This window comes from Somniosus microcephalus, chromosome 13 (assembly GCF_052327205.1).
Source record: "Somniosus microcephalus isolate GS21.2 chromosome 13, FLI_Smic_1.0, whole genome shotgun sequence".
Classification (NCBI taxonomy): Eukaryota; Metazoa; Chordata; class Chondrichthyes; order Squaliformes; family Somniosidae; genus Somniosus; species Somniosus microcephalus.
This window is the reverse complement of record NC_140999.1, coordinates 61,959,762-61,984,657: the sequence shown is the minus strand read 5'-3', so window position 1 is coordinate 61,984,657 and position 24,896 is coordinate 61,959,762. Positions and strand designations below refer to the sequence as shown.

The following is a 24,896-nucleotide window of genomic DNA, read 5'->3' as shown; positions in this document are numbered from 1 at the left end:
AACTAACTCTAGCCTCCAGCAGATGTGAGATTTGGACAGGGCACTCACAGTGGTACATTAATTTCATTACCACTGAATTAAAATGTGTGTGAAGGGGTTAAAAGCTAGATTAGCGGCTTAACTGACTAGCTGGCTGATTTAAGAAAGGAGAAGTCTGGCAGAACAAAGACAGCTGGAAAAAGCATATTACATGATGATTGGGTGAGTAAAAGAATCAAGGAGGCCACACACTGAACAAGGGGCCACCAAGATGTGATTTGTGGAGATGAGGTTAAGCGTACGTAAATGGGATAGAACAATGGCAGATATGGAAACAGGGCAAATATGAGATAAACAAGATGTGTTTTGTGGAGATGTGATTAAGTGTACGTGACTTGGCCAATTAATTGGCCAAGTCCCGAAGATGTGAAGGAAACAAGATGTAAGATTGTATATAAACCAACTGCTCGAATGCAAAAAATTAGACTCCCGTCTCAGCTCAGACTGAGAGGGCCTCTCCCTGCACGTGCTTGAATAAAGATTGCTTGAAACCAGTACACGCTTGTCTCCGTCTGCGTCTGCTTTGGGGCAGAGAGAAATCCCACAACATGCGCAACATTTAAAAAAGTACCGTAGAATCTCAGCTGCGATGGCCCATTTGGGGAGCCAGGGCTGTAATTGGGGGACACACAAAGCATTATTTAAAAAAACACCTTAAATAGGCTGACACAGGCAATGGGGGAAGATCTAAAAAGATTTCTTACGATTAAAAAGGACAGCCATTTCACAGGGACATTGCTAAGAGCCCCAGGAGTGGGTGAAGAGAAGTTAAAGGGAACAGACACAAACCTGATTTTGTTTGTAATTTTTTGAGAGGAAACAGAAGGCTGGAAGGCAGCAAGTGCTTAAAAGAGAGACAATTAAATTTAACTTTTACAAGTAACACCTACCTGAAGAAAGATCAAAAAAGCAGCTGAGCTGGCACAAACAGTTCAGAAACTTGCTCCTGTGCAATAACCACAAGTTTACACAGCCAAAACCCATTATAAATAGGGAGACAGGAATTTACAATGGGAACTAGCTGACACATTAGTACGTGAAGGGATTATTACTAGTCCTAGCCCCTGTAGGGCTACCCCGGATCAGGCGTATTCCCCAGGCATTCACTTTCAACTAAAGTTAGAGGTAGCCGAATCCTAAAGGCGCTTAATTGGGTCTAAAGGTCCAGACTATCTCTCCCTAAAGGAAAGGAACAGCCTGAAGATATTACCGTCCTCCAGATAGCACTTTTAATAAGTTTAGCTATACTGTAACCTTCCGGATATTATGAGAGTCCGGAAAACTCCCCCAGAATTCTGCAACTCCTCACCAAAGAGTGTACAGAGATTAAGTTCACGAGTTTGATACAGAAGTACTATGTGAAACAATTCTAAAAATATATATATTTATTAAAGAACCGACATGTAATTACAGTAAGTATTTCAATCGCAACATTAACAGTTCCAAATACAAAAAGCTTTTACAATCTTATCAGAGATCCTTATTCTCAAATCTTAACTTTGTTACATTTTTACATTTCTTAGTCTTATTCCAGGATATCCACCAAAATCAAATACAAGTACCTTTTTGATCCCCGAGACTCAAAAGAGTTGTAGACTTACAGAGCTTGCCTCTGAAGCCAAGAATCGCTTTGCCCCTTCAAGCGAATCTGTCTTCCCATTTGAAAGTCCAATTTTTATACCCTTTTCTCAGTGGTATATCCTTTGAAGTTTTCTGCTGATGTAAGCTAATTATCTCTAGTCATTTTTCTGTTGACCTCTGCAATCAGCTTGTAGCATTAAGAATCGTGTCTCCACCTTTAGGTGTTCAAAACTTATCATAAAAACAATGTGATGGCTGGTGCATCTATTTGATGTCATTTTTACCAAAGTCTTCTGTTTGTATCTTTTTACAACGTGTAAATTAAAAACACCTCAACCAGATGCACCATTGTCTTCTTCGTTACCTCAACTGGTTGTAACACAGGTTCGTGTCTCCGTGTTTCATTTGATGTTACTTTTACGAAGGCATATGTTGTTTCTTCTTTTGTGTGTTTCTTTCTGAAGTGTTGGTTTAAGACACTTTAACAGGGTATATACCACTGTGTTCTTTCCAAGCTGCAGACTTCCAGGAACCTTTAACCTTCTGTTTCAACAAGGCTATTGTAATATATTTAGTAGATGAGAATCATATATGTATAACTTCAAGTGTAGCCAATGACCAAATAATATTACCCATAATTACCCTGAGAGCAGTGGTTAACTTTGGACATCCAATTCCACCCCTATCCCTAAATCTTAAAGCCATTATAGAGAGAACTTCAACTTCACAAATACACTTGGTCCAGATGCAACAAAGCAATGATAGAACCCAGAGAGAGATTATGACCCTAGGGAGTAGCAGTTGGTGGGAAACCACATATAACGTGGGACAACACCCACTGTACAGAATGATTTCTATGGCAATCCTACCCATCCAAATGATATTAACGTTTACTGTATTGATTATATGTTATCTGCGTAGGGCAATCCGTAGAGTTTCTAGGCGTTCTATAACTATGCATAACTTAGACTTACAGCAATGCTTGGTAGAAAGTAGATTGAGGTAGTCGAGGAATCAATGTTTAAAACATTTCATCCTTGAGGTGGGGATGTGTAAGATATTTAGATGAGAATCATATATGTATAACTTCAAGTGTAGCCAATGACCAAATAATATTACCCATAATTACTCCTGGGTAATGAGAACTTGTTCAAAATGTAGCTGTAGACAGTTCAAAAGCAGTTTTGACTAAGTTTTGATAACAAACAGGCACAGACTGCAAGTGAAGGTCAAATTATTTCTTTGCTAAGAAAAACATATTATAATGCTGTTAGAACTTAGAATTCGCTTAACAAAACTAATTGCAACAATATTTAAAGAAAGGCCTTGTACTGCTTGAGACATGAAATGAAAGAGATATGGTAAATTCCAATGGGGTGAGAAGCTATAAACAAGATAACACGACAGCAGAACAGGGTTAATTGAAATGTACTAGAAAAGGAGTGGTCAGGTTACTAGCCTTAACCTGAGTGACAATGGTATTTTGACCATTAGAACCAATTAAAAAAGGTGATTTTGTTAAAGACCATATATGGACACTGGCCAACCAAACTGTTGATAAGGAATGGGTTAAAACCTCGAGATTCAAAGAACAGTTTCACACACAGAGTTTTGCTGCGAGGATAAGGAACAGACCTGCGATGACATTGCCTGTGTCCGAAGAGCTCCAGAGACCAAGGGCTGCGAGCTATTCGTCACTATCGCCTAATGTTAAGTATTGATTACGCTGTAAGCTTAATAAATCTGATCTATTGCTCAAACATACGGGCTGCTGCCTATTTGTGTCTCGTCCAAGAATGAGTGGTCAATACTGATTGACTCAGTATTGATTCAGTGTCAACAACTTATCTTATCTCAATAGCTTGTATGCTGTTTACAGCTTTTCCATTGTTAGTTTTTAGATTTTCAAGCCCAGTTTGTCTTGTTTTAAAGGCCAGGATATTTCATAGAATGGTGTATTGAATAGGTATATTGCTTATTCCTTCACACATGGGTGTGGTATATATAGACATATAAGGTTTTTATTATGACACGGATAGCTATTTCCCAATTTGCATTCTCAATCTCCACCCTTTAGCTAAGGTTCTCAGATCTACACCACCACCCCAGCTTGGTTCAAGTTGTGTGCCTTCTCTCAATGAGGAAACACTACACACCTCTACTTGGCACCTGCTGACCGTCGAGCCTAGATTGAAGAATCTAGGGGTTAAAGTCAGTGACTTGCCCACTCTGTGGCACATCTCATATTTACCTTGTTATTTATAGTTTTCCATTTTCATTATCAGTTAATCCACAATCCTGCCTTAAGTGCCTCACTTCCTGATTGATTGCTAGGCATTACTTGCCAACTTCACCTTTATATCCCGTCTTAATTGGTTATAGGGCATCAAACACGCTTTACGCAATGTGTCTTAGGAGGCATAGGCCAAAGACTTGCCCATACTTTCCCATAAGTCCAGGGCCGTACTGATTTTATGATGCTATTTTTGGTTGGAAGGGAAGAGTTTGGAAGATGAGCGATGGTGAGAGAGGGAGCCTTATGGGAGGGAGTGGTGTAAACAGAGAATGGTGGGAATTATACATAAACCAGAGTGAAGGCTGGCTTCCAGTTAGTAATGACACCACTTCATATTTTGAAACATCTCAATCTCATGTTCAACAATTTGTCTACTCGCATGTCTTAAGCACCTTAGAATTCATTCTTTTGTCCGGCTTCCAAGCAATTTTAATTCTGTATTAATGAGATTCAAAAATATGAAACTTGTTTAATTGTAGCAATTTTCACCAAACACACCTCTGGGAATTTCAATTCTCATGCTACACATTGCCTGATCTGATTTTCAGTCAATGCATTCAAAGCTTGACAGGGAGCTCATTCGCGGCAACTGTTGCAACGTGAAGCGTGACTATCAGGAGAAAAATAATTAATCGGGCCAGAACTGAAGTCAAATTTAATTCTGCAACATTTTCTTCAAAGGTGAACTGTGGCCTGCTAGACTTTGTGATAAATTATGAAGTTCAGTTTGAAGGGCAGCTTGCTCAAAAAAAAAGGAAAGTGAGTCTATTTATATTTGTTCCGCCTTTCTTGCTCGTGCATGCTCTGTTTAGAAACAAAATGCTGGGAGTACACAGCAGGCCCACCGGCTGGATTTAAAAAACATAGTTAATGTTTCAGGGGTGTAACCCTTTTGTAAGAAATTAAAGTTGGGAGATAAATGAGCCCTTTAATTGAACTGCACAAAGGGAAAAGGAGGGAGTGGGGGAGGGAGGGAGAGAGAGAGGGTGCATCACAGAGGGTCCATTGGCATCTGGGGAAAGGGTGGCTGGCAAGCATTCTGGTGGGTGGTCCATAGTCGGGGTGTTGACCAATGTCCCCTCTTAGTTATTTTTGGGTGCGCGGCCCCTTTAAGGGTCTGCGTGGCCCATTCACAATTTCGCATATTTTTTTTATTTTTTATTCATTGATGGGATGTGGGCGTCGCTGGCTAGGCCTGTATTTAGTGCCCATCCCTAATTGCCCTTGAGAAGATGGTGGTGAGCCGCCTTCTTGAACCGCTGCAGTCCATATGGTGTAGGTACACCCACAATGCTGTTAGGAAGGGAGTTCCAGGATTTTGGCCCAGCGACAGTGAAGGAACGGCGATACAGGTCCAAGTCAGGATGGTGTGTGGCTTGGAGGGGAACTTGTAGGTGGTGATGTTCCCATGCGTTTGCTGCCCTTGTCCTTCTAAGTGGTGGAGGTCGCGGGTTTGGAAGGTGCTGTTGAAGGAGCTTTGGCGAGTTGCTGCAGTGCATCTTGTAGATGATACACACTGCAGCTACAGTGCGCCGGTGGTGGAGGGAGTGAATGTTGAAGGTGGTGGATGGAGTGCCAATCAAGCGGGCTGCTTTATCCTGAATGGTGTCGAGCTTCTTGAGTGTTGTTGGAGCTGCACTCATCCAGGCAAGTGGAGAGTATTCCATCACACTCCTGACTTGTGCCTCGTAGATGGTGGAAAGGCTTTGGGGAGTCAGGAGGCGAGACACTCGCCGCAGAATTCCCAGCCTCTGGCTTGCTCTTGTAGCCACAGTGTTTATATGGCTGGTCCAGTTCAGTTTCTGATCAATGGTAACCCCCAGGATGTTGATAGTGGGGGATTCAGCGATGGTAATGCCATTGAATGTCAAGGGGAAATGGTTAGAGTCTCGCTTGTTGGAGATGGTCATTGCCTGGCACTTGTGTGGTGCGAATGTTACTTGCCACTTGTCAGCCCAAGTCTGAATGTTGTCCAGGTCTTGCTGCATATGGACACGGACTGCGTCAGTATCTGACGAGTCTCGAATGGTGCTGAACAGTGTGCAATCATCAGCGAACATCCCCACTTCTGACCTTATGATGGATGGAAGGTCATTGATGAAACAGCTGAAGATGGTTGGGCCTAGGACACTGCCCTGAGGAACTCCTGCAGTGATGTCATGTGATTGAGATGAATGACCTCCAACAACCACAGCCAACTTCCTTTGTGCTAGGTATGATTCCAACCAATGGAGAGTTTTCCCCTTGATTCCCATTGACTTCAGTTTTGCTAGGGCTCCTTGATGCCACACTCGATCAAATGCTGCCTTGATGTCAAGGGCAGTCACTCTCACTCTCACCTCACCTTACATTGAAAAAGCCGGTCCTGGGCTGTGCGGGACCGGCAGAGCAGTGCACCGCCACTTATAGGGAACATTGGTGCAGATCAGTTTTCTCTTGGATGCAGTTCCTGTTTCCCCTCATTTTTCTTCCCAAGTCCTTTCATTGCTTCACAGAGCTACTCTTTTTCCACACAAAAGATTACTGATCAAGATAAAAAATCACAGGATTGGGGGTAATATTCTGGCATGGATAGAGGATTGGCTATCTAACAGCAGGCAGAGAGTTGGGATAAATGGTTCGTTCTCAGGCTGGCAATCAGTAACTGGTGGTGTTCCGCAGGGGTCAGTGCTGGGATCCCAACTCTTTACAATCTATATTAACGATTTGGAGGAAGGGGCCGAGTGCAACATATCCAAGTTTGCCGACGATACAAAGATGGGAGGGAAAGCAGTGAGTGAGGAGGACATAAAAAACCTGCAAAAGGACATAGACAGGCTAAGTGAGTGGGCAGAGATTTGGCAGATGGAATATAATGGGCCAGAAATTAGGATCGGGTGCTTGCCGCGCGTGCAAGCCCCCGATCTGCACTCACCCTGCGCGCTGACATCTGAAGCCCGGGCCTGCTTGCATTTCCTGTCACAGGCCCAGATCCGATGTCGGCGCGATGTGCTTACCTGATCCAGCGGCATACTTAGTGCGATGTGCCGGCTGGGATCAGGTGAGCACTCTGCAGCCAATCAGGGGAGGGGAAACTCATTCATGAGTTTGATAGTAAAGACTGTCAAACTCATGAAAAGTACAGGCGCCCAAAAGACTACTTTAACTTTAATTAAAATTTTAAAAAACATCCCAATAATTAACTATAAATAACTTTAAAAAACTATTTAAAACAATTAATAAAATTTTTGAAATTTTTTTTTCCCACGAATTTGGGTCTAAAAATAAACTTACCTTACTGTAAAGTCCTTAAAAACAATGAAGCTGTGGAAAAAAATGTAATAATTTTAAATATTAGACCACTTGCCTTCAAGAATCCACTGCTTACGCCTCCTTTTTTCATTTCCAAAAAGTTCAGTCCCTTGCACTCGCGCAAACCTGTCTAAACGAAGGAAATTCAACGCGTGCGCGCAGAGTCCTGCGCACACGCGTTGGACCTCTTAACCCCTTAGTTCGATGGAGAGGAAATGCCGGTTTCCCGCGCATGCGCTGTGCATGCTGGAATCCGGCACTTCCAACGGGCCCATGCATGAGTACACCGTCCGTACTCACGCGTTGGGACCGGAATTACTGGCCCAATATTGGAAAGTGTGAGGTTATGCACTTTGGCAGAAAAAATCAAAGAACAAGTTATTATCTAAATGGAGAGAAACTGCAAAGTGCTACAGTACAAAGGGATCTGGGGGTCCTGGTGCATGAAACACAAAAAGTTAGTATGCAGGTGCAGCAGGTGATCAGGAAGGCCAATGGAATCTTGGCTTTTATTGCAAGGGGGATGGAGTATAAAAACAGGGAAGTCTTGCTGCAGTTATCCAGGGTATTGGTGAGGCCACACCTGGAATACTGCGTGCAGTTTTGGTTTCCATATTTAAGAAAAGATATACTTGCTCTCGAGGCGATTCAGAGAAGGTTCACTCGGTTGATTCCGGAGATGAGGGGGTTGACGTATGAGGAAAGGTTGAGTAGGTTGGGCCTCTACTCATTGGAGTTCAGAAGAATGAGAGGCGATCTTATTGAAACATACAAGATTGTGAGGGGGCTTGATCGGGTGGATGCGGTGAGGATGTTTCCACTGATGGGTGAGACTAGAACTAGGGGGCATAATCTTAGAATAAGGGGCTGCCCTTTCAAAACTGAGATGAGGAGAAACTTCTTCACTCAGAGGGTAGTAAATCTATGGAATTTGCTACCCCAGAGAGCTGTGGAAGCTGCAACATTAAATAAATTTAAAACGGAGATAGACAGTTTCCTAGCAGATAAGGGAATTAGGGGTTACGGGGAGAGGACAGGGAAGTGGACGTGAGTCTAGATTCGGATCAGCCATGATCCTATTGAATGGCGGAGCAGGCCCGAGGGGCCGTATGGCCTACTCCTGCTCCTACTTCTTATGTTTTATGTTCTTATGTTTTCATTCCCTATTTTTCCTTTATGCCTCTTCATTGCTCCCCAAGAATGATCTGCATTCATCAGCCGCCAATTTTCACCTCTTTCCAGCTTTTCCAAGGATGTCCTAACCGTTATCTTTCTACCCCCTCCCCGCTTTTAGTTTTGTTCAGTTTCATTGAAGGGTTCACTTACCTTCCAGTCTCGCTACTACAGTAATGAAAGATCTCTACCTGACATGTTAACCTATCTTTCCTCTTTCTGGATGCTGGTCGATCTGCCTTGTATTTCTGGTGTTTCCTGCTTTTTATTTCAAATTTCCAGCATTTAGTTTTTTTTTATATGACTTTCTTATTGTATGTTCTCCTGTTTATTTTACCGTGCTTTCTCCCTTCAGCAGTCAGTCTTAGAAATGTCTTCCATTTTCAAGCTCCACCTTACCTTTCATATACTTCTCTCAATCTTTATTGAATCGTTCCCCCTCAGTCTGGTATTTTCTCTCCCACACTCCCCTCCCCTCTCCCAAAATCTTGGAAGCTCAAAGGAATTTCCCTTCTAATCAAACGTAGTGCCACAAAACTAAAATGGTCTGATCGCTGCTTATTGCCATGGCATTTGGCTGTCTAATGTTATTTGAATTCAGGATGAGACAGGAGTGGCTGGGATCTCATCAGAACACTGCTTGGCTCTGAATGCTCCACAATAATCATCACCACATCATTTCTGTACAAGGTTGTAAATGAATTGATAAGTTTTTAAGGCTGAAAGTCCACCGTTACCTCAGCCTTCCAAATGGAATGTAATTAAAACCAACACAAAACCCCTTCAACTTTAGCAACTTTCGACACGTCCATAGGCAGATCATTAAAGAACTATCAGTCCCCGACACTCTGAACGGTTTCACCAGCCAAAGGGCAATTATCCACCTGACTGATGCTGCTCAACTCAACTGTGTTCCACCCAAATTCATATTTTACAGCAAAGTAATGCTGCAGTCTTAACTGCCAGCTGACCTGAAAAGCCCTTTTAACTCAGATACAGTGAGCAAGTAGCGATGTTCCCGAGTTGCAGGCAAGCTTTCAGCACTCCCGCCCGAGTCAGAAGGTTGCGAGTCCAAACCCCACTGAAGCAAATAATCTTGCCCATCATTTCAGTACAGTACTGAGGGAGTGCTATGCTGTCACAAGAGCTGCTTTCTGGATGTGGCATTTAAAACCGAGACCCCACCTGCCTGTTCTGGTGGCTGTAAAAGATCCCGTGGCACTATTCAAAGAGAAGCAGCGAGTTTCCCTGGTGTGCTGGCTAACATTTCCCTCTCTGTATCTGTGAGCAATGTAGCACAGTTATTGACGACCCGGTAAAAAATGAGAGAAGGGAGCAGTACCACTAAGATGGAGGGATGCGTCTGATGATTAAATGGCTCAGTTACACAAAACATGAGCCCATAGGACTTAAAAGGGAAGTCTGGGGTGGCTATTCAGTACAAGTTTGAAAAAAAAAATTACCCATCACAAACCCGTTTGAAGAATATTAGCGCTGTCGTTAACTTTCCCTCACTTCAAGTCTCCACTTGAACCCTCAGCTGCACGGCTAGCGCAGGCTACAGGGAAGGCCAAGCGCATCTCCGCTTACTTATAGGGCTGCAGATGAGTCTGGAGAGAACACCGCTGGGTATGGCAACCCACTCAGCCAGGATGTAGTGGCCTGGCACTGATGCTGAACTTGTGAAGTGGTACAAATCGGGCAAGGGTTAACCAAGTCCGGAATGAAGTGGAGTGAAACCCCTGCCTCCAGCGATCACAATCTCAAGTTATGCGAGGCCAGATCCAGGTTAGATGACTGGAGGTGGTTCTTTTCCCAGAGATTAATGGATTTGTGGAACAGGCTGCTGTTTCGTGCGGTGAACGCTGATCCGCTGAATTCCGTCAAGCCAGAGCTGGGGTGGAGATCACCTCATACAAGAGCTAGGTACCGTTAACATTAATCAGGACCAGAGTCGTCTCCTGGACTCGTTTCGATCACCTAATGGGGTCAGAAAGAAATTTTTGAGATTTTCTCCCCCTTCATTGGCCTGGGTTTTTAAAATCTAGTTTTATCGCCCTGGCGATCACGTAGTTTTCGGGTGGGGAGTGTATATACTGTGATGCACAAGGTATCGCAGTTGTATGGGACAGGCTGGATGGACCAGAGGTTCTTTTCCTGTCCGTCATTCTTCGTATGACAACCAAGTTAGTGAATGGAGCCTCCCTGACTTGGGCTGGCAATTCACATCACTGCCGTAGTTCCAGGTGTAAATGGGGATCTGAAATCAATATCCCCGCTAAGGTGCACGCACGTGGCTGCGCAGTAGTGTGCAAGGTCCCGCACAGGCCGCTCACCGGCTTTCATATCGTGAATACCGCGCATATGCAGCAATTTAAAGGGACTGCACATTAAAAGATACAGGCTAAGCGGAACAAAGCACAGCTTACAGGGATCATTGTCTGGAATGGTGGCTCTCCGAGGGAGCGCTCCATTAAAAAAAATAGCCAGACAGCTAGGAGTGCACTTCCAGTCAAAGAGTTTTATCACCCTTTAAAAGGATTATGTTAGCCACCCAGATCGTACAGCAACTTCGAACAGGACCCCCACAGGTCTAGAGGAACCAAGTGAGAAGCAGACAGATGCAGTTAGTTGTCTGACTCTTCTCTTAGGCAGTCCCTCGGAACCGAGGATGACTTGCTTCCACGTTAAAAATAAACTCTCAGGTGACTGATTAGTCCAATGTGGGACCCACAGTCTCTGTCACAGGTGGGGCAGATGGTGGTTGAAGGGGCGGGTCGGTGGGGTGCTTGGGTTGACGTGCGCTTCTTGCGCTTGGCTTCCGCTTTCTCCCGGCGAAGAGACTCGAGGTGTTCGGCGCCTTCCCGGATGCTTCTCTTCCACTTTGTGCGGTCTTGGGCCAGGGATTCCCAGGTGTCGGTGGGGATGTTGCACTTTTTCCAAGGAGGCTTTGAGGGTGTCCTTGAAGCGTTTCCTCTGCCCACCTGGGGCTCTCTTGCCGTGTCAGAGCTGAGTGCTTGTTTTTGGAGTCTCGTATCGGGCATGCGGACAATGTGACCCATCCATCAGAACTGATCAAGCTTGGTCAAAGCTTCGATGCTGGGGATGTTGGCATGAGCGAGAACACTGAGGTTGGTGCGCCTATCCTGCCAATGGATTTGCAGGATCTTGCGGAGGCAGCGTTGGTGGTACCTCTCCAGTGCTTTGAGGTGCCTGCTGTGCATGGCCCATGTCTCTGAGGCATACAGGAGGGCGGGTATCACTGCTGCTCTGTAGACCATGAGCTTAGTGCCGGGTTTGAGGTCCTGGTCTTCAAACACTCTCTTCCTCAGGCGACCGAAGGCTACACTGGCACACTGAAGGCGGTGTTGGACTTCGTCATCGACGTCTGCCCTTGTTGACAGTAGGCTCCCGAGGTATGGAAAGTTTCTACAATGCCAGGAACATCATACTAATGTAGGACTGTATAAAGCTCAAGGTCTGAGCCAGAACTTTAGTTCAACTGATTTTATTTGCCTCATTCAGAGGATTAAAGCATTTTACAAGCATTTCTGTGATGATCTGTGATAAATTCATTCAAGTCTGACAAGAAACCCCAGCTGCCGTAAATAATTACATTTAAAATCCAATGTAGAGTCTAGTTACTCGCAAAGGCATCCAATAACCATTGGCTGATTAGGAAATATATCCAACAAAAACATCCTCTCAGTATTATCAGAACAGACATGCAAAGCCCATCAGTAAAAAAAAATCATTGCCCATTGCTGTACATGATTTAAATGTCATCACTAAAAATTGGAAATGACATTTAAACAGTACTTGCCTCGAACCTGAGTGAATTCAGACCCAAAGACGTTGAAATTGCAGAACATATTTTCCTTTTCCTCAAATGGGAACCCGGCTTTTAAAAGAACAAATCTCTCTCGTTAGGCGTTAGGTGGATTTTCTCAGAGGTATCGAAATGTATTTATTTTCTCCTCAGGCTGCTGTGGCCATCCACCAACCTCAGTCCAAAGGGATAAAAAGCACTCCAGGTCACTGCCAATGCCACTTCTTTCAGTTGATTTTGTTTGTGCTCATGCTGTAAAATGGAATATTTTTTTTCAGGCACACTGCGACAATGTCAAACTCTTCTGGGTCAGGAGGGTTTTACATCAACAACATGCATTTATATAGCACCTTTAACATAGTAAAACGACCCAAGGTGCTTCACAGAAGCGTTATCAAACAAAAATTTGATGCCACGCCACATAAGGAAATAATAGGATCGGTGACCAAAAGCTTGGTCCAAGAAGTAGTTTTTAAGGAAGGAATTCCAGAACTCAGGGCTTAGACAGCCGAAGCACAGCCACCAATGGCCTTAAGGTCTAAACATGGTCAAAGAAGCTGAATTCTAGAGGTGAGGCGAGAGTGACTGCCCTGGGCATCAAGGCAGCATTTGACTGAGTGTGGCATCAAGGGGCCCTAGTAAAACTAAAGTCAATGGGAATCGGAGGGGGAAAACTCTCCACTGGCTGGAGTTATACCTAGCACAAAGGATAGCCTTCCGGACTCAATATCGAGTTCAACAATTTCAGATCATAACCTCGGCCCCTTTTACCTTTGGTTTATGCCCTTCCCCCCTTTTTTCTCTCCCACATGGCAGCTGTCTCTCATTCTGCCAGCGCATTTCACACCTAATCTAGAGCCGTCTTTTGTCTCTTTACTTGTCCTATTACCATCTCGTCTCATCTTGAATACCTCTTAATGTCTCTTCACTTCCCTTTTTTCTTTCATCCCCTCCCCCATTTCCCAGCCCCCAAACTGGCCTTTTAATCCGTTTCATTTCCTGCGTTTTTTCTCAGGCCCGATGAAGGATTTCGACCTGAAACGCTGACTCTATTTCTCTCTCCACGGTTGTTGCCTGGCCTGCTGAGTTTTTCCAGCATTTTCTGTTGTTATTTCGGATTTCCAGCATTCGCAGTATTTTGCTATCGTACTAGCACAAAGGAAGATGATTGTGGTGGTTGAAGGTCAATCATCAAGTGAGGACAAGGGCCTTGAAGTCAATTTGGCAGTCAGAGTCGATGGCGCTCGGCAAGGATTGGGTTGCTGGAAATGCAGGACTTTGTGCAGTTGAAAATGGAGGTGCAGCATTCTGAATGAGTTGTAGTTTTAAAACAGTGAAGGCAAGGAGGCTGGCTAGTAAAGCTTTATAGAAACTATAAACACCGAGCTGATATAGATGTGGATTCAAATTTTGATGGTGGGGGTGGATGAAGAGGCTGTCAAGAATTTTGGGCCTGCCTTAAATATTCTCTCAGGTTCAACAATGCTGATAACTCTTCTAAGAGGACCTCAGATACCTTATGTTCAGGAGACTGCCTTCCGCTCAATATTGCCTGGGTGGCAGGTTGAACTGTAGGGCTGACAATTAAACCACTCAGTGCCTTCCGAAGAGTGGACCCTGAAAAGATAACTCCATGTTGTGTATACAAGAACACCATCTCAAGTGTGAATGCTCACTGGAAATGTCTGAAACCAGATGATGCGTCAGCTATTGTCTCAGATTGTTATGGGTGACAGCTTCAATGGCTGGCTCATTAACTCCAGGTTGAGCTCATTAACAATTCCATCTTTGCACCACTTATGTGTCAAAGTGACAAAAAGGATGCTGGGCCTTTGAGAATTAACCCTTAAATCCCTAAGCCCGAGTTTATATCAGAAACATGTTATAGCTTAAACTGAAAATCCCTACTAGATTAAATAGCCAATAACGGAGACAAAACAGACTTATTACTCAAAGCCTGTAATAGGCTATCAAATGGGCAATGTGCCATGGTGTTGTTATGTTTTAAATAGGGACGAGAATTCCAGAGACTTGAGCACAAAATCTAGGATGACACTTTAGTGCAGTACTGAGGGAGAGCTGCACTGTCAGAGGTGCCATCTTTCGGACAAGACGTTAAACCGAGGTCCCGTCTGCCTTCTTGGGTGGATGTAAAAGATTCCACGGCACTATTTTGAAGGGGAGGAGGGGAGTTCTCCCTGGTGTCCTAAATATTTATCTCTTAACCAACATCACTAAAAAACAGATTACCTGGTCATGATTACATTGCTGGATTAATTAGCAATCTTGTTGTGCGAGGCCCCTTGGGTCAGAGCGATCATAATATGATAGAATTCTTCATTAAGATGGAGAGTGAAGTAGTTGACTCAGAGACTAGGGTCCTGAATTTAAATAAAGGAAACTACGATTGTATGAGGCGCGAGTTGGGTAGGATTGATTGGGGAATGTTACTCAAAGGGTTGACGGTGGATAGGCAATGGCAAACATTCAAAGATCGCATGGATGAACTACAGAATTTGTTCATCCCAGTTTGGCATAAAAACAAAACAAAAAAGGTGACTCAACCGTGGCTAACAAGGGAAATTAGGGATAGCATAAGATCCAAGGAGAGGACATATAAATTGGCCAGAAAAAGCAGTAAACCTGAGGATTGGGAGCTGTTTAGGATTCAACAAAGGAGGACAAAGGGATTAATTAAGAAGGGGAAAATAGAGTGAGAGTAAACTTGCAGGGAACATAAAAAGTGACTATAAAAGCTTTTATAGATATGTGAAGAGAAAAAGATTGGTGAAGTCAAGCGTAGGTCCCTTGCAGTCAGAATCAGGGGAATTTATAATGCGGAACAAAGAAATGGCTGACCAATTAAATACATACTTTGGTTCTGTCTTCACAAAGGAGGACACAAATAACCTCCCAGAGATGTCAGGGAACATAGGGTCTAATGAGAGGGAGGAACTGAAAGAAATCAGTATTTGTAGGGAAATGGTGTTAGGGAAATTGACGGGATTGAAGGCCGATAAATCCCCAGGGCCTGATAATCTACATCCTAGGGTACTTAAGGAAGTGGCCCTAGAAATAGTAGATGCATTGCTGGTCATCTTCTAAAATTCGATAGACTCTGGAACAGTACCCATGGATTGGAGGGTAGCTAATGTTACCCCACTATTCAAAAAAGGTGATAGAGAGAAAATGGGGAATTACAGACCGGTAAGCCTGACATCGGTAGTGGGGAAAATGCTAGAGTCCATTATAAAAGATGTAAAAGCAGAGCACTTGGAAAACAGTGACAGGATCGGACAAAGTCAACATGGATTTACAAAAGGTAAATCGTGCTTGACTAATCTACTGGAATTTTTTGAGGATGTAACTGGTAAAATAGGTAAGGGAGAACCAGGGGATGTGGTGTATTTGGACTTTCAGAAGGCTTTCGATAAGGTCCCGCATAAGAGATTAGCGTGTAAAGTTAAGGCACATGAGATTGGGGGCAAGGTATTGACTTGGATAGAGATCTGGTTGGCAGACAGAAAGCAAAGAGTTGGATTAAATGGGTCTTTTTCCGAGTGGCAGGCAGTGACTAGTGGGGTACCGCAGGGATCGGTCCGAGGACCCCAGCTATTCACAATATATATTAATGATCTAGACAAGGGAACTAGATGTTATATCTCCAAGTTTGCAGACGACACAAAGCTGGGTGGGCGTGTATGCTGTGAGGAGGATGCCGAGAAACTCCAGTATGATTTGGACAGGTTGGGTGATTGGGCAGAAGCATGGCAGATGCAATATAACGTGGATAAATGCGAGGTTATCCACTTTGGTGTCAAAAACAGGAAGGCAGATTATTATCTGAATGGCAATAGATTGGGAGAAGGGGAAGTGCAATGAGACCTGGGTGTCCTTGTGCACCAGTCGCTGAAGGTAAGCATGCAGGTGCAGCAGGCGGTTAAGAAGGCAAATGGTATGTTGGCCTTTGTAGCGAGAGGGTTCAAGTACAGGAACAAGGATGTCTTGCTGCAGTTGTACAGGGCCTTGGTGAGACCACACCTTGAGTATTGTGTGCAGTTTTGATCGCCTTATCTGAGGAAGTATGTTCTTGCCGTGGAGGGAGTGCAGCGAAGATTCACCAGGCTGATACCTGGGATGGCAGGTGGAGAGATTGGGTCGATTGGGCTTATACTCGCTGGAGTTTAGAAGAGTGAGAGGGGATCTCATTGAAACTTATAAAATTCTAACAGGACTAGACAGCCTTGATGCAGGAAGGATGTTCCCGATGGCCAGGGTGTCTAGAACCAGGGGTCACAGTCTAAGGATAAGGGGTAAGCCATTTAGGACAGAGATGAGGAGGAATTTCTTCACCCGGAGAGTGGTGAACCTGTGGAATTCTCTACCACAGAAGGCAGTAGAGGCCAGTTCATTAAATATATTGAAGACAGAGTTAGATATATTTCTTAAGGCTAAAGGGATCAAGGGATATGGGGAGAAAGCAGGGACAGGGTACTCAATTTGGATGATCAGCCATGATCTCATTGAATGGCGGAGCAGGCTCGAGGAACCGAATGGCCTACTCCTGCTCCTATCTTCTATGTATCTATGTACCTATGTATCTATGGTTGTGGGAGCTTGCTGTGTGCAAATTAGCTGCCATGTTTCCTACATTGCAACAGTGACTACATTTCAAAATTGGCTGTGAAGCGCCTTAGGACATTGAGGTTGCGAAAGGTGCTAAAGAAATGCAAGTTCTTTCTTTCTCCCTTTAAATAAAGCCAGTGGTGACTGAAAAATGCTCAATGTTTAGCTTACAACAAATGCCAAATAACAGGTGACAATGCAAGAGGAGTTCTCCAGTAGGATGGCCCAACTCAGGGCCTCCAACCAGCTTACTGCCTGCGTGCAACTAAATTTTTCCACTGTCAATAGAACGGAGAAATAAAAAGTGGACACTTTGGAATATTTAAAGGCTACATAAAAGCAAGATGAAGTAAATACACTTGCCACTGACAAGTCTGCTTAAATTGACAAATGCTTGCAAAAAAGAAGATTCTTCTGCACGGATAGGCAAGAAATAAATGCCATTAATTCCAGCTGACTTGGGGACATCGTAAAGCAATTACAGCAATGGATCCAGTGAACAGATGGTGCTAGCTGCTTTTGCAATCAGTACTCACAGATAGTGAGTGGAGGTGGAGGTGACCCAGCCAATGATGGGATTATAGAATCATAGAAGATAGGAGCAGGAGTAAGCCATTCGGCCCCTTGAGCCTGTTCCGCCATTTAATGAGATCATGGCTGATCATCCAAATTCAGTACCCGGTCCCTGCTTTCTCCCCATATCCCTTTAGCCTTAAGAAATATATCTAACTCCTTCTTGAATATATTTAATGAATTGGCCTTAACTGCCTTGTGTGGTAGAGAATTCCACAGGTTCACCACTCTCTGGGTGAAGATAATCAAGTGATGCTAACTGACGAACACACAGTTGGTGAAGCAGGGAAGTCAGTTACAGTCAGCCTCAGCAAGAGATAGTTATAGCTCGAAGTTGGCAGGACACATTGTACTTGTACGTTTTCAATTAATATGATTCCTTTGAGCAAAAATATCCCCAGGTACCTGCGGTAGGGAAGATCAGAGAAATGGTGTTCCTATAAGATATTTTGATGGCCAGTTCTCCTGACTCACGACCGTTCCCATACCCCTGCGCTACTCCCTCCGTTCTTTCACTTAAGTGAGTGGGATAGTGGGATTTTTTTTTTGGGGGGGGGGGGTGGGTGGGGGAAGAGAAGAGCGGCTTGAAATATTAATTTAAAAAAAAATTCTCATATTAGATTGGGGACCAAGGCAATGGTGCTTAGTATGTGGAGATTGTAGATTATGTCACTGAATTCAGCTGGTACTTTCAGTGGAGCTCCAGCACTGTGTTAACTTGCTCCTCAAAGACAGTTTTCCTTTAATGAAAAATGAAGGACACTTTGCAGACCAGGGATCTACAGACATATGTCTGTGAAACAACTCTTGTACAGGGCATCACTTCACATTACTTGCTCTACTACAGAGAGGAAGCTTTGCATAATTTATGTACATCTATCAGCATTTCTCTGTTGCGTCCTACTGCCCACTTTATATTCGCCCCCCCCCCCCCCAACACCCCCGTGACATCAAAGACAGGAGATTTTACCCACAACCTACTGTCCCCACTCAAGATGTCACAAGCACAGGACTTCATGATGTCACAGGGCAGCTGCACACAAAATGTCTGTCTCTAACTAGCAATTCTAAAGCATACAGCAGGGCAATGGAAACAGGATGCTGAGAAGTGTACAGATGCATCTCATTTAGGATTCAAGGGTACTTCAATGCAATGTAATTCCCTTTAAAGGTCTGCTATAGATAGTTCCTTGAAGGAGTCAAACGTCTTAGCCATGAGTTATACATTTAATATTGAATGGATTATGCGAGCTCGGGAGAGCATCTTCCTATTCTATAAGTCCATATATTTGGATTAATGCTCTCAATATTAAATCCATGACCAGGCAGAGCTTCAGAGACTTAGGCACCCTATATTAGGGTTAACTGGCCATCAGATATCTCAAATGACATTTGACCTAGTTCTTTCTAAATAAGTGGGATCATGTGCATAGGTCATAAGAACGTAAGAAATAGGAGTAGGCCATTCAGCCCTTCGAGCCTGCTCCTCCATTCAACAAGATCATGGCTGATCTTCGACCTCAACTCCGCCTTCTCACACTATCCCCATATCCCTTGATTCCCTTAGTATCCAAAAATCTATCGATCTCTGGTCTTGAATATACTCAACGGCTGAGCATCCACAGCTCTCTGGGGTAGAGAATTCCAAAGATTCATTTGAGTGAATAAATTTCTCCTCAGCTCAGTCCTAAATGGCTGACCCCTTATTCTGAGACTGTGACCCTCTAGTTCTAGACTCCCCAGCCAGGGGAAACATCCTCCCAGCATCTACCCTGTAGGTCAACGCCATTTTCTCTAAAATTTAGACATTGTAAAAGGCGAAACTTTAAAACATTTTTAGAAGTATGTTGGTGGAGCTGATCTGTGTCTTGGTCCATCCGTCAGACAGTATTTACCAGTAGAGTTACCTTCTCTTCAGTGTTTAGAAATGCCTGCAGCAGAATAGCTTTGAGACAACCTGCTTAAAGATTTATAAATCAGAAAAACACAGTTAAACTACCTAAAAGACCTACCTGGGGAGACCTGACCGTACATGAAGTCCATCCACATTCTGACTGACCACGTACTTCACCAGGCCGATCCTCTGAAGTGCCACCAGTGCCATGTGGGTCTTGGAAGGCCTGGCTGCCTCGAAGGTGGTGTCAAACTTGGGCTCCAGGCCCCGTTCCTCCATCGTCCACACGCCACGTGGTCCCCTGTCAACATCACCATTTAACGGTTTTACAAATTGGGCTGGCAAGCCTTCATTCTGAGGCTGCTCGCTGGGATTCCAGCTGTGGCTTTCACAGTGGTACAAGCACTGCACTGTGATTCACCTGAAACATGGTGCCACCACATCAGCTGTGCGACCCATCATTCTGCATCACACAACCCTTGGCTTATCCATCGAATTTTATTGGAAGCGCTGCCAGATGACATTTGCTCCAATGGCAAATGCGACATTGGTTCTGGGCATTCGATATAGCCATTACACTGGACCCAATGCAGTGCGCCACCCAGGTAGGGGTCATCCCTACTGCCAGGCTTAGGAGTGGCAGTCCGCTGGCAGGGCTACATTCAAATCAAAGTCTAAACCTGCCAACAGCTGACCGCTTCCAAACGTGCCAGCAGGGATGACCCCTACCAGGGTGGCACTCTCCCAGATTTGCAGTGCGATGGCTGCACTCTGATAGCTACATTGTACCGAAGGCCCAGAATCAATTTTGTATCACAAGGCACAGCAACAATGCCATTTACACTTGCCTACCAGCACTAATCCACTCCTCGGGCTGGCCACGAGAACATTGGAATCGTCAAGTCTGGAGATAACAAAAGCACAGATGAGGGCTTCAGGAGCAGATGGGCAGAGGCGGGTGACATTAGAGGTGGAAGTAGGCGGTCTTTGTGGTGGAAGGGGGAGGGAGGCCCGAAAACATAGGCTTTGGTCTTCAATGCTTAACTGGAGGAAAATGCAGCTGATGTCAGAGAAGCAATCTGACAGCAGAGGCAGTAGATGGATCGAGAGGGGTGGTGGAGAGGTAGAGCTGGGGATCATCAGCGTTTATGTGGAAGCTGACCCCATGTCTTTGGATGATGTCGCCATGGGGCAGCATGTAGTTAAGGAAGAGGAAGGGGGGGAAGGTTAGATCCTGGGGGGAGTTGAGGTAACAGTGCCGTGGTGGGAGAGAAGTCATTGCTGGCGATGCTCTGGGTACGAATGGGTAGGTAAGAGTGGAAGCAATAAGGGGGCAATACCAATAAGATCACATTGGAGCACAATTTCATCCTGAGCTGCTGCCAAGATCTTAAGTTTCTTCACTGGAGGATGAATGCTATTTTGGCAAGATACTGAGAACATTAGCGCCCAGAGGGAGGGGTCACAAGGAGCACCCTGCCACCCATTGGGCAAATTTAACAAGGCTCTGCATTTCATATTCTACAGGGCTGTCGTATGAGGAGAGATTAGGTCGACTCGGCCTGTATTCACTAGAGTTTAGAAGAATGAGAGGGGATCTCATTGAAATGTATAAAATTCTGACAGGGCTAGACAGACTGGATGCAGGGAGCATGTTTCCCCTGGCTGGGGGTCTAGAATGAGGGGTCACAGTCTCAGGATACGGGGTAGGACATTTAGGAGTGAGATGAGGAGAAATTTCTTCACTCAGAGGGTGGTGAACCCGTGGAATTCTCCACCACAGAAGGCTGTGGAGGCCAAGTCACTGAATATATTTAAGGAGATAGATAGATTTCTAGACACAAAAGGCATCAAGGGGTATGGGGAGAGAGCGGGAATATGGTATTGAGATAGAGGATCAGCCATGATCATATTGAATGGTGGAGCAGGCTCGAAGGGCCGAATGGTCTACTCCTGCTTTTCTATGATTCTACTTCCCCGCGTTTTAAAGGTGGCATTTTGCAACCATTAATTTACTGGCTAGTTTCCACTATGTTCCGGTGTGTTTTCGGGAGGTATTTCAATGTGTTGCCACTCTGATCTTCACAGCTTGCGACCTAGAACGGAGCAGAGGGGATATTTGTCGCTGGCTGTTTGATGATGGTCAGGAGATTGCACGAACTATCTTGAGACATTGCACTGCCATGCCTCAACACCACCACCTGCAGGCACTTGGAGAGAACTACTGCTGCGTCACGGGGAACAGAACAAGTGAGGTGCAGAATTCGGATTTCTTTCTAATGTGCTGTCGACAATCTGAAAATAATCAGCTCCTCCCTTCAAACTTGCATCAAACCTGTAAATGCGACAGGATTCAAGTAACTGCAGGTTCTGACAGAAAGCGGACCCCAAGCAATCTATCATACAATACACATGACCGAATGACTGGGTAGAAGTCCTGTTGATCCCCACTGATTGTTGGTTATTTAAGCAACGTGACCAGTTGTTATTAAGGACAAACCCATAGGATATTCACCATTCTCTGTACCAGACGGCAAAGTGAAAGTTAATGAGGACAAGTGATTAGGACCATTAGGGTTTTCTTAAACAACTTGCATTTATATAGCACCCTGAACATAGAAAACCACCCAAGGCGCTTCAGAGGCATAATCACCGAGTCAAAGGAGATATCGGGAGGGCTGACTAAAAGCTTGGTGAAAGAGGTTGGTTGTAGGGAGGGTCTTAAAGGAGAGGGGGGTGGAGAGGTTGAAGGAGGGAATTCCAGAGCGTAAGGCCTAGATGGCTGAAGGCATGGTCGTCAATGGTGTACCCAATTGCAGGGGGAATTCACAACAGATCAGAGGAAGAGAGTTTGGGGAGGGGTGGGGTAGGGGCTGGAGGAGATACAGAGATTGGGAGGGGCGAGGCCAGGAAGGAATTTAAGTAATAATAGAATTACATCAAAATTACAGCACAGAAACAGGCTTTTCAGCCCAACAGGTCTGTGCCGGTGTTTATCCTCCACATGAGCCTCCTCCCACCTTATTTCATTTAACCCGATCACTATAACCCTCTATTCATTGCCTGGCCTGCTGAGTTTTTCCAGCATTTTCTGTTGTTACCCTCTATTCCTTTCTCCCTCATATGTTTTTCTATCTTCCCCTTAAAGGCATCTATACTATTCACCTCAACTACTCCTTATGGTAGCGAGTTCCACATTCTAACCACTCGCTGGGTAAAGAAGCGATTATCTTATATTTATGACGCCTAGTTTTGGACTCTCCCACAAGTGGAAATATAAAACAAAACATTTTTTTGAATTAATTAAAAAATATATTTTATGACTGTGTTTATATTTTAGGTGGAGTGGTAAGACTTTAAGGGGCTGTAATATAAACAGGATCCATGCCACATGAAGACTGTCAGTGAGTCAACAGGACAGCACCATTTAGATCAAGCGTTCCAGATACACCAGGAAGATCAACGGGACATCCAGACGCCGGGCACTGCTCTGGACCAGGCCAGTGGAGCCAAGGCACTGTACCTGAAGTCAGGGATTCCCGAGGACGTACTGATCCCGGCTCCAGTGTGCACCACCACGTACGAGGCATTCCGTACCAGGTCCGCCAATTCCACCACCTTCCTCTCCAGTTCCTCAGGGGGATCAAAACTCTGCAACACAACAGAACGGAAATTGGTTTCAATTCAAAACTCAACGGAGTGGTTAGGAACAGGTTCCTGGAGTTTTCTGCCGCCCCAGGTCCTTGTAAAGTTAAAACTAAACGTGAAGTGTCAGCTTGGCTCAGTCGGCAGCATTCTCACCCTAGTCCGAATGACGTGTACAAGCCTCACTCTGGCACTTGAGCGCACAATCTGGGCTGACACTTCAGTACAGTGAGGAGGGGGGACGTGCCCTCTTTCCAGATAAAATGTTAAACCTGTCTACCTGCTTAACAAGTACCATTTGAGGAAGACCAGAGGAGTTCTCCCAGTGACCTGGTCAACATTGTGGGACCTTGCTCTGCGTACACTGGTTGCTGTGTCTGCCCATATAACAGTGACTACACTTCAGTAGTAGTTCATTGGTTGCAAAGCATTTTGCGCCATCCTGAATCTGTGAAAGGTATTAAATAAAGTTCTTTATTTAAATAGTTTGCAAACAACCGATCAGCACACGTTCACCATTTCCAAATCCTGAAACATGAGGAAACAGACTCATTATTCGAAGCATGCTGCAACAGAAGGTGGTTAACACAATGTCCCTTCACCGTACGAGATGGGACCAAATTCATCAGCAGGTGGATGGGATCAGTCTCCTCTCCCACTGTCTGCAAAGAGTCTACACAAAATTAGCTTTGGCTGCACGTTCTTAGCAGACCATAAGATTTTAAACTGGGGCTCTGACTGTAGAGGTTCTCTGAGCTCATCAGATGCACATTCGAACAGTTTCGATATGTGTTGACTCACCAGCATGTTATCTCTGTTGAATGTGATCACTTTGGATGCTTCAAGGGGAAAGGAAAAACATGCATTTATATAGTGCCTTACACAACGTCCTAAAGCGCTTCACAATGAAATAGTTTTGACGTTTAGTCACTGTTATAATGTAGGCAAACACAGTAGTCAATATCCGCACAGCAAGCTCCCACATACAGCAATGAGGTAAACAACCAGATAATCTGTTTTAGTGATGGAGCTTGAGTGATAAATATTGGCCAGAACATCAGGAGAATTCCCCTGCTTTTCTTCAAAATAGTGCCATGTGTCATCACAGTTAGTGTGTAGGTAAACAAGTGAAGGGGGAGTAGAGGATGAGGGGGAGAGACGTGCCTCTCAGAAGAGTCCAGAGAAACGAGTGTGTGCCAAGGTCGACTGATCATTGTCATGGATGGATCTGCAGACCCGAGTGGGCAACTAGATGGTCAAGAAAGTAGGCACAAGATCGGGGTGGGGGCAGTTTAAGGGGGCTTCACACGCGGGGTGACAGTGGGGCGTTTGGGATCACGGAGTTAGCGCTGTTCAGTGTAGGTATCCATGTGGGTGTGGGTTGAGAATTACAGGTAGGGAGGCTAATTATTCATAAGAGATTTTAATGACTTCATATTACTTATCATCTTGATTTACCAATACAGGAAACTCTTTGGTATCCGGCACCAGCAGGACCGGGATGGTGCCGGTTGATTAAAAATTCCGGATAACGGAGAGGTATATCTACCGAGGCTATTTTTAACAAAAATTAAAAAAATCAAGAAATGTGCAGTATAATTGGGTACTCACCTACAGAATGTTGTGTTAAATGGATGGTGGAAGACTCCTGTTAGTGAGGTGTTCGGATCGGAAGAGACTTCGACAGCGCCAAGAAGCCGAGTAGTGGCAGTTTGGAGAACTACCCCCACTGACTAACTCGGCCACCGCGGGAGACTCGAACTTGGCAACATTTTCAGTTATTGAGGTGTTGTTTTCAGCATGTGAATTTTGCCGGTTATTAGAGAATTCTGGATATTTAGGTGCCGTTTAAACGAGTTTCCTGTACACACATGGCTGCTGGCGAAGTACAGCTCAACAGCAACACTCGGGGGCCATAGCCTGCAACTGCATGCAGCTTCAACCAGGCT

At 44.7% G+C, this 24,896-nt stretch overlaps 1 protein-coding gene across 1 annotated transcript in view; it reads right to left on the bottom strand.

The window, feature by feature from the left end:
- Window positions 1-22,975, bottom strand: part of sirt6 (sirtuin 6) — a 111,055-nt gene extending 88,080 nt beyond the window's left edge. The window contains exons 1-2 of the mRNA XM_086004968.1: window positions 22,826-22,975; window positions 19,421-19,603 (exon numbers count right to left, since the gene is read on the bottom strand). Coding sequence (XP_085861094.1) covers window positions 19,421-19,581 — 161 coding nt within the window. The 5' untranslated portion in view covers window positions 19,582-19,603; window positions 22,826-22,975. The remainder of the gene's footprint in view (window positions 1-19,420; window positions 19,604-22,825) is intronic.
- Window positions 22,976-24,896: the final 1,921 nt, after the last annotated feature.